Source organism: Pan troglodytes, chromosome 2 (genome assembly GCF_028858775.2).
Source record: "Pan troglodytes isolate AG18354 chromosome 2, NHGRI_mPanTro3-v2.0_pri, whole genome shotgun sequence".
Lineage (NCBI taxonomy): Eukaryota > Metazoa > Chordata > Mammalia > Primates > Hominidae > Pan > Pan troglodytes.
The window spans coordinates 125707206-125726281 of NC_086015.1; the positions used below are offsets into that span (position 1 = coordinate 125707206).

At 39.8% G+C, this 19076-nt stretch overlaps 1 protein-coding gene and 1 long non-coding RNA gene across 10 annotated transcripts in view; one reads left to right on the forward strand and one right to left on the reverse strand.

The window, feature by feature from the left end:
- The window catches only part of KPNA1 (karyopherin subunit alpha 1), a 91092-nt gene that overhangs the window by 8537 nt on the left and 63479 nt on the right, over positions 1-19076 (reverse strand). For all 9 annotated transcript variants that reach the window (XM_009446285.5, XM_001167086.7, XM_063806182.1 and 6 more), the window contains 4 exons: positions 17452-17615; positions 9924-10002; positions 5071-5196; positions 1543-1670 (listed from right to left, as the gene is read on the reverse strand). In XM_009446285.5, the coding sequence (XP_009444560.1) occupies positions 1543-1670; positions 5071-5196; positions 9924-10002; positions 17452-17615 (497 nt within the window). The remainder of the gene's footprint in view (positions 1-1542; positions 1671-5070; positions 5197-9923; positions 10003-17451; positions 17616-19076) is intronic.
- LOC107970742 (uncharacterized) lies at positions 192-11508 on the forward strand. Its single transcript, XR_010155329.1, has 4 exons — positions 192-276; positions 355-409; positions 8600-8759; positions 10401-11508. It is a non-coding gene; the product is annotated as an uncharacterized LOC107970742 (long non-coding RNA).

The following is a 19076-nucleotide window of genomic DNA, read 5'->3' on the forward strand; positions in this document are numbered from 1 at the left end:
TAAGAAAATATATTTACTATAAAATATAGAGACAATTAATAACTATAAATGTGAATTTGAACATAAAGCTTATTCAAATAACTATAGTACTTCATTATTTTTACCATCTGGTGACAGCATAATTAAAATCATAGTACTCTAGAATCAGAATTTTGGAGGCTGGAAAAAACCTACAAGACAAATGTGCTTCTGTCTCCCTGAAATAACCTGCCCATGATGAACTTCACCAAAATAGCTACTGCATATGTTAATCTGTTTGTAATTTTATTCTTTCAGGTACATATTTCTTATTTTCTCTACCTGATAAATTTCTGTACTTTGTTACGACTATTTTTATTTTTTAATTCCAAACAGAACACTCAAAACTAGCATCTGATGAATGCCTACATTCAGTCCACAAAGCAACAATGTAAGTAGTAGCTATGTTTGTCTGATATCACGTATGAGTAAGGAGTTAATGCTTTAGCACTCATTTGAAACCATCTTTCCTTAATTTTGGATTCCCCATAAAGTTAAGACTGGCTGAGTCTAGGCTCCATTTTTCTCTTCATCATTACTTTTTTTCCCTATCTGAAATACTAGATGTCCTGAATTTTGCATTTAATTATATGATGCTCCTTTGAAGAACTGATTCCCATCCATATTTATGTTTTCTTCCACTCATTAAGCTTATAAGCTGCCCGTCGGGCATGATGGCTCACACCTGTAATTCCAGCACTCTGGGAGGCCAAGGCAGGTGGATCGCCAGAGCTCTGGAATTCAAGATCAGCCTGGCCAACAGGGGAAAACTCCGTTTCTACTAAAAATACAAAAATTAGCTGGGTGTGGTGGCACTCACCTGTAATCCTAGCTACTAGGGAGGCTGAGGCAGGAGAATCGCTTGAACCCAGGAGGCGGAGGTTGCAGTGAGCCGACAGTGCCACTGCACTCCAGCCTGGGCAACAGAGAGAGACTCCATCTCAATCAATCAGTCAATCACTAAGCTGCTACCAAGGGAGCCATTTAAGTCTTGAGCTGCTACAGCTCCTCCCTTTAACAAGAATATTAGAAGATACCTGCCTCTACTAAATTTGGCACTTCATTCTCAGACATACCACTCTTTCAATTCTGATCCAATTCTACTATTAAGACATCTAAACTAAAAAGGGCAAGAGTGAGTTATTAAACTTGGGCTCTAAGTTCTACAAGTAACCTATATTACCCAAGATATTTCTGACAAGTAGCTCCAGAGTAGGTTGAAGCAAGGATTTCTATTGCCTCAAGCCTCGACTATGCCTACTTCTTATATCCCAGGATTGTTTTTCAGCAAAAAGAAATGGGAGAGATAATAAAGAATTAAATACACATCTAATTATGACACCAAGGACAATTTCCTAAGGACTGGAACTAAACATTCTTATTTGGTAAGATCGTCTCTCACTTACTTTCCCCCTCAAAGACAGCTAATCTTTTACTCTAGGTAATATGTGGGAGGTTATAAAGTTATAGACACAATAATAATTTTTCTTTTAACTTACAATATGCTGCCTGATTGGTACTTACTTGATCTGTTCAGCTGATCCTCCAGAAGTTGCATTTGTGATGGCCCAAGCTGCTTCTTTTCTTGTCCGAAATTCAGCAGTTTGTAAAATACTAATGAGGGCTGGGAAAATGTTGGCATCTATCACAGTCTAAAATTAAAGAAAAACTTAAATGGAAAAAACTGTGAGATTTATAAAAATATTCATGATACTAATTATAATTTCTAAGCTAGTTTGACTATTAACACCCCTTCTCCTGTCAGAAATAAATTGAAAAGAGTTATGTCATTATCTCTAACCTTTTTTTTTCTTTTTTGAGATGGAGTCTCACTCTGTTGCCCAGGCTGGAGTGCAGTGGTGCAATCTCAGCTCACTGCAGCTTCCACCTCCTGGGTTCAAGTGATTCTCCTGCCTCAGCCTCCCGGGTAGCTGGGACTACAGGTGCACACCACCAAACCCGGCTAATTTTTGTACTTTTAGTAGAGACAGGGCTTCACCATGTTGGCCAGGCTGGCCTTGAACTCCTGACCTCAGGTGATCCACCCACCTCGGCCTCCCAAAGTGCAGGGATTACAGGTGTGAGCCACTGCACCCGACCTTCCCTAATCCTTATTCTGTCTTGGTATCACTGAAAACATCTTCCCTGGAGTTTATGATCTTATAATCTCCTATTTTCTCTGAGTTCTTTTCTCTTTTACTTTCCTCTTTTGTTCTGCCCATAGTAACAAATTGTTAAGAGCTCAATTTTCTGCTCCTCTGCTATTCCATTCTCTCATAGCATGTGAACTTCCATGTGCGAAAACTCTCTAGTCCTCACTTCTCACTGGAGCATCAGCCCAGGGTAGCCAGCAGTTTACGTTAGGTCTGCTAGTCATCTCAAACACATCATCTGCCCGCTATATCAAGTTTCCTTTTAAACCCCTCTAGTTCACAAAGGCTATTAATTTACATTCTCAATTTTTAAAATCCTGAGTCCATCTTTTTCCTTTCCTTTGGCATTGCCATGCTATTCTCCAAGCCACCACCTCCCAGATTACCAAAATAAGACTTATAGTTGGATGGAGTACTTTTACTCAATCCCATTCATGTACTAACACTAAAGTAGCCTTCCCAAAATTACTTTCTCCCTGTTTCTTCCTGGCTCAAGTACCTAACATGGGTTTATATCATTTCCTACATTAAGAAACTGAGAAGTTCTGCATAAAAAAGCCTGGTGGTGACAGGCAATCAAATACAGATGAAATCACCTCTTATGAATGCTATAGATTGTTATAGCTATTAATCTCAGTTCCTAATTCAGCATTTTGGGGACAAAATGCTTTCCTGGTCAAAAACTCTTATTATACCTGTGAAGGACGTCAACAAAGTTTGACAAAGTTGATTACTGGAAAGACACCTAATCCCGGTCCTGTCATTTTACTAGAGGTGCTCTTGAGCAAATCATTTTAATTCCATGAGCCATTTCATCTTTTTATTCAAATTCTTTATTGACAAATAATAATTGTATATATTTATGGGATACAATGTAATGGATGCTTCAATACACACACACAAACACACACACACAAAATTGTGGTAAATGAAAACCTTGGATTAGATGATCTGTTTCCATTCATCTCCAAGGCCCTCTATGTCTGTGTTATATCTTTTCCTACCCACTGTTCCATCCTTGAACATTGCCCAGGCTGAACACTTTGGCCCACTGCTTGTCGTCCACTTGAGTTACTCTCCCACCAATACAAAGACAAAAGTAAAAACCAAGTAACTATTTAAAGAAAAATGGGTATCCAAAAATTCATGAAAATTTGAGGCAATCTACATGGGTCCACTGGAAAAATAAATATCTTACTTGGAAAGAGTTAAAGCCAATCGTGTTCAGCATAAAGCCCATCAAAACATTTTGAAAATACAAGACATGATTTGTTGCAGGAAGTCAGGGACCCCGAATGGAGGGACCATGAAGCCTGGCAGAAGGACATAAATTGTGAAGATTTCATGGACATTTATTAGTTCCCCCAAATTAATACTTTTATCATTTCTTACACCTGTCTTTACTGCAGTCTCTGAACATAAACTGTGAAGATTTCATGGACATTTATCACCTCCCCAATCAATACTCTTATAATTTCCTATGCCTATCTTTACTTTAATCTCTTAATCCCGTCATCTTCATTAAGCTGAGGATGTATGTCGCCTCAGGACCCTGTGATGATTGCACTGACTGCACAAGTTGTTCATAAAGCATGTGTGTTTAAACAATATGAAATCTGGGCACCTTGAAAAAAGAAGAGGATAACAGCGATCTTCAGGGAACAAGGGAGATAACCATCAGGTCTGACTGCCTGAGAGCTAGGCGGAACAGAGCTATTATTTCTCTTCTTACAAAAGTGAATAGGAGAAATATTACTGAATTCTTTTTCTCAGCAAGGAACAGTCATGAGAAAGAGAATGTGTTCCTAGGGGGAGGTCTCTAAAATGGCCACTCTGGGACTGTCTGTCTTATATGGTTGCAGATAAGGGATGAAATAAACCCCGGTCTCCCTTAGCACTCCCAGGCCTATTAGGACGAGGAAATTCCTGCCTAGTAAATTTTAGTCAGACTGGTTGTCTGTTCTCAAACCCTGTCTCCTGATAAGATGTTATCGATGACAATGCATGCCTGAAACCTCATTAGCAATTTTAATTTCACCCCGTGCTCTGCCATTTGCCTTGTGATATTTTATTGCCTTGTGAAGCATGTGATCTCTGTGACCCACAACCTATTCGTACACTCCCTCCCCTTTGAAAATCACTAATAAAAACCTGCTGGTTTTGCAGCTTGGGGGGCATCACGGAACCTGCCGACATGTGATGTCTCCCCCAGACAGCCAGCTTTAAAATTTCTCTTTTGTACTCTTTCCCTTTATTTCTCAGACCGGCCGACACTTAGGGAAAACAGAAAAGAACCTACATGAAACACTGGAGGTGGTTCCCCTGATAACTATTTCTTGGATCTTGGTGAAACATCAAATATTAACAGCAACAGAAAAAATGAAGGCTTAAGTGTAAATTTCAAAAGACTTAACATCTATAAGCTAGGATAAAGTAAAAAGCTGACTATGAAATAAGACAACAACATTGAAAGTGGTCTTCAAAGGAATAATGAAAACGATACACGTTTTGTTTTATTTTGTTTTGAGTTGGAGTCTTGCTCTGTCACCCAGGATGGAGTACAGTGGCACAATCTCGGCTCACTACAACCTCTACCTCCAGGGTTCAAGTAATTCTCCTCCCTCAGCCTCCCGCGGAGCTGGGACTACAGGCACCTGCCACTGCGACTGGCTAATTTTTTTGTATTTTTAGTAGAGACAAGGTTTCAGCATGTTGACCAGGATAGTCTTGAACTCCTGACCTCAAGTGATCCACGGGCCTCAGCCTCCCAGAGTGCTGAGATTACAGGCAGGAGCCACCGCACCCAGCCAAAAACAAATGTGTTTTAAAGGGTGACTGAGAAAAAAACCTTACTTTTCAATAAAAATACTGAAAGAAAAGTTAGGTCCTATGAGGTTACCTGGATCTGTGCCCTATTTCCAGCTGTAATATTAGATATCGTCCAACATGCTTCCTTTTTGATAGATTCCTTTGGGCTACTCAGCAAATGCAATAAACTCTGCAGAGCTGAGCAATTCAGAATTACCTAAAAGAAAAAGTTTGAAAATTTTACTTATTGTATTGTTCTAAATATCAATGTTTAACTTAAGGAACATATTTTATGAAAGACATAACATCTCCCCTTGAAATTTTATAAATAAGTAACTTTATACAGGTAAAAAAAAGTATTCACTGTTAATAAGAATTAGTTTCTAAGAGTATCAGTACAGTTTCATTGTACACATTCACAACTGCTAAACTGTACTTAATAAGATACAATAATGTTACTATTGTAATTACAAAAGCATTACTCATTCACCTTCCCATCCCAATAGCGTAAGTCTTCTGAATGGGTAAATATATCAAGTGGCCAGAAAAGTCAGGAGTCTCAGATTTGTAGGTCCTCTGATAACACACTACTTGGTAGTCAATGAACGAATACGTACTTAATGAGGTATATTAGATGCTTTATAGGATACAAAGATAAAAAAGATATGACCTCAGCTATCAGTTTATAAAGGTGAAGGAGGTAACACAAATACACATGAAGAAGGAGACCTACTCTACTAGAAACTAAAATAATAAAAGTTTGATTAAAATAGTATATGGCAGATTTAAGAATTAATCACTAAACAGAGAACAGAGATCTATTCTAGAAACAAATGCAGCTATTTATAAAGTTTATAATAAGTTAATCCTTTCTTCCAATGACTTGTGGCTATGACAGAACTGGAATAAAAAGCTAAACAGATTAAAGACAATTTTTTCAAAATCATTTCTTAACCCTGATATGGTTTGGATCTGTGTCCCCACCCAAATCACATGTCGAATTGTAATCCCCAAGGTTGGAGGTGGGGCCTGGTAGGAGGTGACTGGATCATGGGGGTGGATCCTTCAAGAATGGTCAGTGCCATCCCCATGGTTCTGTTCTAGTATGTAGCACCTTCTCCCACTCTTTGCTCCTGCTCACGTCACATAAGACATGCCTGCTTTCTCTTCACCTTCCACCATAACTTTTAAGTTTCTTGAGACCTCCCCAGAAGCAGAAGCTACTATATGCGTCCTGTATGGCCTACAAAAACATGAGCCAATTAAACCTCTTTTCTTTATAAACTACTCAGTCTTCGGTATTTCTTGTTTTTTTTTTTGAGACAGAGTTTCGCTCCTGTTGCCCAGGCTGGAGCGCAATGGCGCAATCTCTGCTCACCGCAACCTCCGCCTCCTGGGTTCAAGTAATTCTCCTGCCTCAGCCTCCTGAGTAGCTGGGATTACAGGCATGCGCCACCACGCCCGGCTAATTTTGTATTTTTAGTAGAGACAGGGTTTCTCCATGTTGGTCAGGCTGGTCTTGAACTCCCGACCTCATGTGATCCACCTACCTCAGCCGCCCAAAGTGCTGGGATTACAGGCAGGAGCCACCGCGCTCGGCCAGGCATTTCTTTATAGCAATGAAATAACAGACTAATATAAACCCTAAGTCACCAAAATAAATTTGCAACTACTTAAGAGTAAATATTTTTAAAAGAAATCATAAAGCAGAATTATTAGAAAATAGCTGACTTGGGGATGGTAAAAGACTGCATGAGCATAAAAATAAATTATAGGGGAAAATAAAAATTTCATGAAACATGTTTTCATGTCAAAAATCGTAACAGATTTTAAATGTACACCATCCACTGTGAAAAATATTTGCAACAAATGAGAGGGTTGCTATGTGTAAACTGAAAAGAGAAACTAAAATTTTAATAGAAAATTATCTCCTAAGTAATGAAAGAAATGCAAATTAAAATGAAGTCTTTTATGCCTATTAAATAGGCAATAGGATTTCATTAGAAAAAAGAGGGACTGACACTGCACATAAGCTAGAAATGAAAAAATGTAGAGACAAGCTATTACAAAGTACCGTAAGAACAGACTACTGAGGCTATTTTATTTTAAGAAACAGTCTCGTTCTATCACTAAGGCTGGAGTGTGGTGGCATGATCATAGCTCACTGCAACCTCAAACTCCTGGGTGCAAGCAATCCTCCTGCCTCAGCCTCCTGAGTAAAGTAGGTAGGACTACAGTTACATTCCATCATGCTCAGCTAATTAAAAAAAAATGTTTTTAGAGATGGGGTCTTGCTATATTGCATGGGCTGGTTTGGAACTCCTGGGCTCAGGCAATTCTCTCGCCTCAGCCTCTCAAAAAGCTAGGAATACAAGCATGAGCCAGCATACCTGGCCATGATGAGGCTATTACGAAAGAGTTCTATGCCCCAAAAATAATAGGCTAGAAAGAAGAATGAGACTAAAATCTTAAGGAGAAATTCCTTTGAATCTTTCAAGTTTCTTTATCTTACAGGCACTAAAGCAGCTTATTGTTTCTAGAGGAAGATAATGCAAATAACATTACTTTAGGAAAGATTCAGCTGTTATTAGGGGGAATAAATTGAGAAGAGTAACTGCTTAGGACAGTCGGAGGATGGATGGGTACAGCAACAACCTGTGTGTGTGACAAGGACCAAAAGTATGTAATTTGATGGGGATCTAGTAACAATAAGAATCAAGAAGACCCAGCAACTTGCTATACAAACTATAAGGGAGGAAGACACCACATGTAACTGCAAAGTTTCATGTGTAGGTAAATAGAATAGTTATATCATTACCTGAAATAGGAAAAATAAAAACTTGGAACTTGCTTTGTGGGGGAAAGAAGATATACTGTGAGACAAACGTGAGATATGCAAGCAGAAATATGTAAGAGACTACTGCAGATATAGGACTGAAACTTGAGATAGGTCAGAACTAGATGTAGAGATTCAGAACTTCATTGCATTCAATAAATATTCTTTAAGTCCCTATATATTGTGCCAGAAATTATTAGATTTACAGAGGCACAGAAATAAACACTGACATAATCCACCTCTAGAATCTTAAAATCTAGTAATTAGTTACAATACAATGTGATTAATATTCTGATGGATAAAGAAAAAAAATAAGTACCTAACTTAAGAGTTTAGGGTCAAACAGGGCTTCTCAGAGAAAATAATGTTAATACCAAGACTTGAAGAACAAGAAAACATTAGGAGCAGAGAATGTGGATATGTGTGAGGTGGCAGTCAGAGCAAGGGGTAGCAGTGGAGACACATGTTCCAGGCAGAGCGAATAAAGCATGCGTTAAAACTCAGAGCTGAGAGTGGCCACAGCCAATTCAAGGAACAAATATGACAAAAGCGTACAGCATATGGAGGTAGGTGAGGGACAGAAAGATACTGATAGGGTTCAAAAATTCGGAGGGTATAAAAGACTCTATAGTTGTTAAAAGCCTCTTTCCCCTTCTTGTATCCCAGCCAACCAGTTCCCCTCAAAGACAACCAACATTTTCAGTTCCCTATATATCCTTCCAGAGAAATTTTATGCAAATATAGTCAAACATATATTCTTTTCTTCTCCTATTCTCTTCTGAAGTGTCTGAACTAAGCCCTGCAAAGGATGAATAGAGACAGAACAACAGAACTTAATAACTGATGATGGAGTTGGAGGAGAGGAAAGGATCAAGCTGATGTCCAGGTTTCAGGGGAACTGATGGTGCCATTCACTGATACAGGGAACATAAGCAGAGGTTCAGGTAATGCAAGGGGAAATGAGTTCCCTTGTGTACAGAATATATTTAAAGTAAATACATTACAGTTAGAAGACACCTGAGAGAACAAATCTAATCTCCTTAATTTTAGAGATTAGAAAAGGCATTAAATGTATTGCTGAAAGTCAGAACTGGTGAAGAAAACGCTAAGGCTAAAACCCAATTCCCAATTCTGAATCCATGCACAGAAGGGTAATCACTGACATTATAAATAAGATCTATGAACGAGGCAGAAGGATTGCCCCGTGGAAGATGTCCACAAAAGGAGACAAGAGGAAAAGGAGCTTGCTAGGGAGAAATAAATGGTCGATGAGGCAGAAGAACTAAAAGACTTCAACATCACAACACAGCTGAGATTTCAGGAAGAAATATGGCTAGAACAATGCACTGCGAATGGTGTGTCTTGATACAGAAGTTGAATAGAGTAGATGGTGACATTAGAAAGCAGGAGAGAAGAATCTTCCTCACACAGGGGACTTACCATGTACAAAAGGAGAAAGCTATCAGAGAAGGTGATATTGAGATGAAAAAGACAGAGAAAAGATGCTACTAGAGGATTCTGATGCCCATGAGAACTATTTCAAATAGAAGTGAAGAAAAACAAATCTGTCTGACCAAAAAATAGTCACTATCATAGGACAACCCCAAACTACTACAAGCAACAGGTCAAGTCAGAGATACTAAAGGTATTGAGAGTAGATGCCTAAACCAACTTTTTTTTTTTTCTTTGAGCTGGAGTCTCACTCTGTTGCCCAGGCTGGAGTGCAGTGGTGCGATCTCGGCTCACTGCAACCTCTACCTCCTGGGTTCAAGCGATTCTTCTACCTCAGCCTCCCAAGTAGCTGGAACTACAGGCGCGTGCAACCACGCCCGGCTAATTTTTTGTATTTTTAGTAGAGATGAGGTTTCACCATGTTGCCCAGGCTGGTGTCGAACTCCTGAGCTCAGGCAATCCGCCCGCCTCAGTCTCCCAAAGTGCTGGGATTACAGGCGTGAGCGACCGCCCCCGGCCCAACATTTTTAAACATTAGTGTAACAGAGTATCAAGTTTCCCTAATAATATGGAGTAAAATACGATAATAGAAACATGATCATTAAGTTCAATATACTGTTTTTAAAGGACAAAAGAAAGTTACCACTTCTTCATACCTGTGTCTGAATATCATCCCCTGTGACAATGTTTCCCACAGCTCGCAAAGCAGGAGAAACCACTTTATAATCATTATGCCTGCAAAAACAAAAAGTAATGTTATAGCAAACAGTTCTATCCTTAGTTTCATTTCCTTCCAAGACCAAAATTAAAAAACAAAAAAATCGTGATAGAATTTTAGAGCAGAAATGTACCCATGGGGCTAATTAAGGGAACGCTTATCATGATGATGGAATGTCTGGTGTTCCCTAGAACTGTCTTTCCCCTTATTTTAGTACATTTGGAAAAAACTACCAATCTTTCCTAGGAATCTTTCCCAGGTATTCCATCACCTGGATTCCAACTTTTCCCTCTCATTCTTTAATATAGGCTTCACTTCCTCTTTACTGGCTTTTGTATGGTTGCTGAGATAATTGAGAGCAATAATTAACATTTACGCAACATTTTTAAGTTTTATAAATTGTCTTAATTTTCAGACGTAAAAGTGACACATCAACAGCTGAACTAACTTGAAAACGCAAGTCAGGAGTCACACTCTAAATACAAAGGTCTTTCAACTAAACCTACTAAATAAGCTGCCTTACTGGTCCAAAAACCACTCCACAAAGCCATATATATATATTTGAAGACAGATATTAAGTCCTTATTTCTAGCTAAATTAAGTCACTATCTTTTGATTTTCCTTAAGGGTCCTATTTTTCCCTCCACTTTAATGAGACCAATCACTCTTCTAAAAACTAAGCCAGTTCCTTCAAATTTAACATGTAATGATTAAAAAGAAATGGCTGGGTTCCGTTCCAAGATAGCTGAATAGGAACAGCTCTGGTCTGCAGCTCCCAGAGTGATCGACGCAGAAGACGGGTGATTTCTGCATTTCCAACTGAGGTACCTGATTCATCTCACTGGGACTGGTTGGACAGTGGGTGCAGCCCACGGAGGGCGAGGTGAAGCATGACAGGGCGTCGCCTCACCCAGGAAGCGCAATGGGTCGGGGGATTTTCCTTTCCTAGCCAAGGGAAGCTGTGACAGACTGTACATGGAAAATCAGTAAACCCTGCCCAAACACTGTGCTTTTCCCCCAGTCTTAGCAAATGGCAGACAAGGAGATTGCTCTCCCATGCCTGGCTCAGCGGGTCCCATGCCCATGCAGCCTTGCTCACTGCTAGCGCAGCAGCTGGAGATCGACCTGCAAGGCTGCAGCCTGGCGGGGGGAGGGGCGTCTGCCATTGCTGGGGCTTGAGTAGGTAAACAAAGCAGCCAGAAAGCTCGAAATGGGTGGATCCCACCGCACCTCAGCAAGGCCTACTATCTCTATACACTCCACCTCTGGGGGCAGGGCATAGGCTGAACAAAAGGCAGCAGACAACTTCTGCAGATGTAGACGTCCCTGTCTGACAGCTCTGAAGAGAGCAGTGGTTCTCCCAGCATGGTGTTTGAGTTCTGAGAATGGATAGACTGCCTCCTCAAGTGGGTCCCTGAACCCCGTGTAGCCTATTGGGGGAACCAGCCCCCAGTATTTCAATGTAGTTTCTTTTCTATTTTCTCTAAGTGTTGGCCAGTCTAAGAAATAAAGAGAAAGAGTACAAAAGAGAGAAATTTTACACCTAAGTCTCCGGGGATGACATCACATGTCGGCAGGTTCCGTGATGCTCCCAAGCCACAAAACCAGCAATATTTTATTAGCGATTTTCAAAGGGGAGGGAGTGTACGAATAGGGTGTGGGTCACAGAGATCACATGCTTCAAAAGGCAATAAAATATCACAAGGAAAATGGGGGCAGAGCAAGATCACAAGGCCAGGGTGAGATTAGAACTGCTGATGAGGTTTCATGTCCCACTGTACACCCATTGTCACTGATAAACATCTTAACAAGAAACAGTGTTTTCTACAGCAGAAAACCGGTCTGACTAGAATTCGCCAGGCTGGAATTTCCTAATCCTAGCAAGCCTGAGGGCACTGAAGGAGACCAGGGCGTATTTTATGCCTTATCTTCAACTGCAAAAGACAGACACTCCCAGAGCGGCCATTTTAGAGGCCGCCCCCTGGGAATGCATTCTTTTCCCAGGGCTGTTCCTTGCTGAGAAAAAGAACTGAGCGCTATTTCTGCTATTCGCTTTTGCAAGAAGAGAAATATGACTCTGTTCTGCCCGGCCCCGCAGGCAGTCAGACCTTATGGTTATCTCCCTTGTTCCCTGAAAATCATTGTTATCTTGTTCTTTTAGAATGCCCAGATTTCATACTGTTCAAACACACCTTTCACAAACAATTTGTACACATAATGCAATCATCACAGGACCCTGAGGCAACATACATCCTCAGCTTATGAAGATGACAGGATTAAGAGATTAAAGACAGGCATAGGAAATTATAAGAGTATTGATTGGGGAAGTGATAAATGTCCATGAAATCTTCACGATTTATGTTCAGAGACTGCAGTAAAGACAGGCGTAAGAAATTATAAAAGTATTAATTTGGGGAACTAATAAATGTCCATGAAATCTTTACAATTTATGTCCTTCTGCCATGGCTTCAGCCGGTCCTTCCATTCAGGGTCCCTGACTTCCTGCCTAACTGGGAGACACCTCCAAGTAGGGGCCGAGAGACACCTCATACAGGCGGGTGCCCCTCTGGGACGAAGCTTCCAGAGAAAATATCAGGCAGCAATATTTGCTGTTCTGCAATATTTGCTGTTCTGTGGCCTCTGCTGGTAATCCAGGAAAACAGGGTCTGGAGTGGACCTCCAGCAAACTCCAACAGACCTGCAGCTGAGGGAACTGACTGTTAGAAGGAAAACAAATAAGCAGAAAGGAATAGCATCAACATCAACAAAAAGGACATCCACACCAAAACCTCATCTGTAGGTCACCAATATCGAAGACCAAAGGTAGATAAAACCACAAAGATGGGGAGAAACCAGAGCAGAAAAGCTGAAAATTCTAAAAACCAGAGCGCCTGTTTTCCTCCAAAGGATCGCAGCTTCTCGCCAGCAACAGAACAAAGCTGGACGGAGAATAACTTTGACGAGTTGACAGAAGTAGGCTTCAGAAGGTCGGTAATAACTAACTTCTCCGGGCTAAAGGAGCATGTTCTAACCCATTGCAAGGAAGCTAAAAACTTTGAACAAAGGTTAGACCAACGGCTAACTAGAATAAACAGTGTAGAGAAGAGCTTAAAAGACCTGATAGAGCTGAAAACCATGGCACAAGAACTTCGTGACGTATGCACAAGCTTCAATAGCCAATTCAATCAAGTGGAAGAAAGGATATCAGTGATTGAAGATCAAATTAATGAAATAAAGTATGAAGACAAGATTAGAGAAAAAAGAGTAAAAAGAAAAGAGTTTTCAACCAAGAATGTCATATCCAGCCAAACTAACCTTCATAAGTGAAGGAGAAATAAAATCCTTTACAGACAAGCAAATGCTGACAGAGTTTGTCACCACCAGGCCTGCCTTGCAAGAGCTCCTGAAGGAAGCACTAAACATGGAAAGGAACAACCGGTACCAGCCACTGCAAAAACATGCCAAATTGTAAAGACCATCAATGCTATGAAGAAACTGCATCAATTAACGGGCAAAATAACCAACTAACATCATAATGATAAAATGAAATTCACACATAACAATAATAACCTTAATTGTAAATAGGTTAAATGCCCCAATTAAAAGACACAGACTGGCAAATTGGATAAAGAGTCAAGACCCATCAGTGTGCTATATTCAGGAGACCCATCTCACGTGCAGACACACACATAGGCTCAAAATAAAGGGATGGAGGAAGATGTTCAAAGCACATGGAAAGCAAAAAAAAAGCAGGGGTTGCAATCCTAGTCTCTGATAAAACAAACTTTAAACCAACAAAGATCAAAAGAGACAAAGAAAGCCATTACATAATGGTAAAGGGATCAATTCAACAAGAAGAGCTAACTATCCTAAATATATATGCACCCAATACAGGAGCACCCAGATTCATAAACCAAGTCCTTGGAGACCTACAAAGAGACTTACACTCCCACGCAATAATAATGGGAGACTTTAACACCCCACTGTCAATATTAGACAGATCAACATGACAGAAGGTTAACAAGGATATCCAGGACTTGAACTCAGCTCTGCACCAAGTGGACCTAATAGACATTTACAGAACTCTCCACCCCAAATCAACAAAATATACACTCTTCTCAGCACCACATTGTACTTATTCTAAAACTGACCACATAATTGGAAGTAAAACACTGCTCAGCAAATGTAAAAGAACAGAAATCACAACAAACTGTCTTTCAGACCAGAGTGCAATCAAATTAGAACTCAGGATTAAGAAACTCACTCAAAACCGCACAACTACATGGAAACTGAACAACCTGATCCTGAATGACTACTGGGTAAATAACGAAATGAAGGCAGAAATAAAGATGTTCTTTGAAACCAATGAGAACAAAGACACAACATACCAGAATCTCTGGGACACATTTAAAGCAGTGTGTAGAGGGAAATTTATAGCACTAAATGCCCACAAGAGAAAGCAGGAAAGATCTAAAATCAACACCCAACATCACCATTAAAAGAACTAGAGAAGCAAGAGCAAACAAATTCAAAAGCTAGCAGAAGGCAAGAAATAACTAAGATCAGAGCAGAACTGAAAGAGATACAGACACAAAAAACCCTTCAAAAAAATAAATGAATCCAGGAGCTGGTTTGTTGAAAAGATCAACAAAATTGATAGACCGCTAGCAAGACTAATAAAGAAAAGAGAAAAGAATCAAATAGATGCAATAAAAAATGATAAAGGGGATATCACCACCGATCCCACAGAAATACAAACTACCATCAGAGAATACTATCAACACCTCTACACAAATAAACTAGAAAATCTAGAAGAAATGGATAAATTCCTGGACACATACACCCTCCCAAGACTAAACCAGGAAGAAGTTGAATCCTTGAATAGACCAATAACAGGCTCTGAAATTGAGGCAGTAATTAATAGCCTACCAACCAAAAAAAGCCCAGGACCAGATGGATTCACAGCCAAGTTCTACCAGAGGTACAAAGAGGAGCTGGTACCATTCCTTCTGAAACTATTCCAATCAATAGAAAAAGAGGGAATCCTACCTAACACATTTTATGAGGCCAGCATCATCCTGATACCAAAGCCTGGCAAAGACACAACAACAAAAAAGAAAATTTTAGACCAATATCCCTGATGAACATTGATGTGAAAATCCTCAATAAAATACTGGCAAACCGAATCCAGCAGCATGTCAAAAAGCTTATCCACCACGATCAAGTGGGCTTCATCCCTGGGATGCAAGGCTGGTTCAACATATGCAAATCAATAAATGTAATCCATCACATAAACAGAACCAACGACAAAAACTACATGATTATCTCAACAGATGCAGAAAAGGCCTTTGACAAAATTCAACAGCCCTTCATGCTAAAAACTCTCAATAAACTAGGTACTGATGGACCATATCTCAAAATAATAAGAGCTATTTATGACTAACCCACAGCCAATATCATACTGAATGGGCAAAAACTGGAAGCATTCCCTTTGAAAACCAGCACAAGACAAGGATGCCCTCTCTCAGCACTCGTATTCAACACAGCACTGGAAGTTCTGGCCAGGGCAATCAGGTAAGAGAAAGAAATAAAGGGTATTCAATTAGGAAAAGAGGAAGTCAAACTGTCCCTGTTTGCAGATGACATGATTGTATATTTAGAAAACCCCATCGTCTCAGCCCCAAATCTCCTTAAGCTGATAAGCAACTTCAGCAAAGTCTCAGGATACAAAATCAATGTGCAAAAATCACAAGCATTCCTATGACAAAGGGCTAATATCCAGAATCTACAAAGTACTTAAACTAATTTACAAGAAAAAAAAACCCCCTCAAAACGTGGGCAAAGGATATGAACAGACACTTCTCAAAAGAAGACTTTTATGCAGCCAACAGACAATTGAAAAAATGCTCATCATCACTGGTCATCAGAGAAATGCAAATCAAAACCACAATGAGATACTATCTCACGTCATCATTAAAAAGTCAGGAAACAAGAGATGCTGGAGAGGATGTGGAGAAATAGGAACACTTTTACATTGTTGGTGAGAGTGTAAATTAGTTCAACCATTGTGGAAGACAGTGTGGCGATTCCTCAAGGATCTAGAACTAGAAATACCATTTGACCCAGCCATCCCACTACTGGGTATATACCCAGAGGATTATAAATCATGCTACTACAAAGACACATCCATGTTTATTGCGGCACTATTCACAATAGCAAAGACTTGGAACCAACCCAAATGTCCATCAGTGATAGACTGGATTAAGAAAATGTGGTACATATACACCACGGAATACTATGCAGCCGTAAAAAAGGATGAGTTCATATCCTTTGCAGGGACGTGGATGAAGCTGGAAACAATCATTCTGAGTAAACTATCACAAGGACAGAAAACCAAACACTGCATGTTCTCACTCACAGGTGGGAATTGAACAATGAGAACACTTGGACACAGGGCGGGGAACATCACACACTGGGGCCTGTCGTGGAGTTGGGGGCAGGGGGAGGGATAGCATTAAGAGAAATACCTAATGTAAATGACGAGTTAATTGGTGCAGCAAATCAACATGGCACATGTATACCTATGTAACAAACCTGCATGTTGTGTACATTTACCCTAGGACTTAAAGTATAATTTTTAAAAAAGAAAAAAAAAAAAGAAATGGCTAAAATATATAGTAGTCTAGTGACTAAAGAATACAAAGGATTACTTCCCAGATTTTGAATGATGTACTTCAGACTCCTGCAGCATCATACTGCCATTAATTCACATTAGCACTACATTACTGATCTGCATCCAGTCTGTAGCCTGCTATAATCCCAGAGTTTTCTATTTTGTATTAATACATTATAACTATCTAATATATTCCAAATGTCATGTTTGAGACAATGTCTCTTTGCATCTACTTTGTACTTTAAATCTCCCATACCTTGTAACTGTACCATTTCTCCATTATGTTATCACTTTCATTTTTTTCTTCTGTAGTATCTAAAAATTTGATTAATACAGTCTCAAATTATTTATGTCACGAGTAAATCTTCCACTCCATTATCAAAAGCATCACGGAGATGATAAAGCAAAATAAGATTGAATTTCTGATACTTGTCTAAAATAAGCTCTAAATGAGACAGACAGATAAGGAATGACTATTTTAGTGGCAGTATGCCTTCTGATGTCCAGTGGTTGATCTCAGGCCATCCAGTATGAGCCTGGAACTACACATATCAGAGTTTTCCCAATGTTTCTGCTAAAGGCCTGCTAACAGCAGAGGACTAAGAGGTTCTCTATAAGCCTCAATAAAACAAGACAAACAGATCTGACATCAAAATAAACAAGTAACAAAAACAGTAGCCCAAAGCACAATAAATCAATTATCATGTACAATCAATTAATATTTAAGTATTAGCAGCTAGAAAACTAGTACCAAGGGAAAGAAAGTGGACACACTTTCTAAAAGATATCTTACATCAGCAGTTCCACAAGTCTCCTACATACTCCTGCATCGATGACCGCTTGAATTTTATCATTGGGTCCATCTGATAGATATGAGAGGGCCCAGCAGGCATCAGCCAGTACATCAGTGTCACTGACAAACAGCAACCAGGAAAGCACATTCAGACATGGAGAAACCTGTAAAAGGAAAATGATGATTATGAAATTCAATAGACTAAAAGCCAGAAGTGAGGTGAGATACTCAAGAAGGCAACCAGGCATATACTTGGTGACTTCTAGGGTGATTTACACTTCTAAAGATGAAGCAGCAAGTACCTAAGTGGCATTTCCATCTTTGGCAATGTTGTCAGTGATCTTGCACTAATCTGTAGTCAAAGCCCAAGGAAAATAATTTCAGAGAGCAAAGTTTTATATACATCAATTCTTGGAGTAAGACTCCCTATCAAAACACATTCCTTGTGGACTAAACAGGTAAAGGAACTTTCACAAATGTGAAAACTAGGAAATTCTGTATTTTAGATACTTTGTTAAAGACCAAAAATGCTAAGGTTTTGTTCAGTGAAAAATGATTCCAAATTAAAAACAACTACAAAAATACCCATTTATTTTAATATCCAGAATCTGCAAGAAATTCAAATCAGCAAGAAAAAAACAATCCCATCAAAAAGTGGGCTAAGGACATGAACAGACAATTCTCAAAAGAAGATATACAAATAGCCAACAAACATATTAAAAAATGCAGCTGGGCGTGGTGGCTCACGCCTGTAATCCCAGCACTTTGGGAGGCTGAGGTGGGTGGATCACCTGAGGTCTGGAGTTCAAGACCAACCTGGCCAACATGGTGAAACCCCGTCTCTACTAAAAATACAAAAATTAGCCGGGCGTGGTGGTATGCGCCTGTAATCCCAGCTACTCGGGAGGCTGAGGCAGGAGAATCACTTGAACCTAGGAGGCAGAGGTTGCAGTGTGCCGAGACCGCGCCACTGCACTTCAGCCTGGGCAACAAGAGCAAAACTCCGTCTCAAAAAACCAAAAAACAAAAAATAGATGTTGGCATGAATGTGGTGAAAAGGGAACACTTTTACACTGTTGCTGGGAATGTAAACCAGTATAAACACTATGGAAAACAGTGTGGAGATTCCTTAAAGAACTAAAAGTATATCTACCATTTGATGCACCAGTCCCATTCCTGGGTATCTACCCAGAGGAAAAGAGGTCATTATACGAAAAAGATACTTGTATACGCAGGTTTATAGCAGCACAATTCACAATTGCAAACACATGGAACCAGCCCAAATGCCCATCAATCAACAAGTAGATAAAGTCACTCAGGACTGGAAAACCAAACATCAGATGTTCTCATTCATAAGTGGGAACTAAGCTATGAGGACGCAAAAGCGTAAGAATGATACAATGGACTTTGGGGACTCAGGGAGAAAGGGTCGGAGGTGGGTGAGAGATAAAGGACTACACACTGGGTACAGCGTACACTGCTTGGGTGTTGGGTGCACCAAAATCTCAGAAATCACCACTAAACAAGTAACTCATGTACCTAAACACCACCTGTTCCCCAAAAACCTATTGGAAAAAAAAAAAAGAATCTCATGGACTCCCAGAGAACTCACAGACCACACTTTG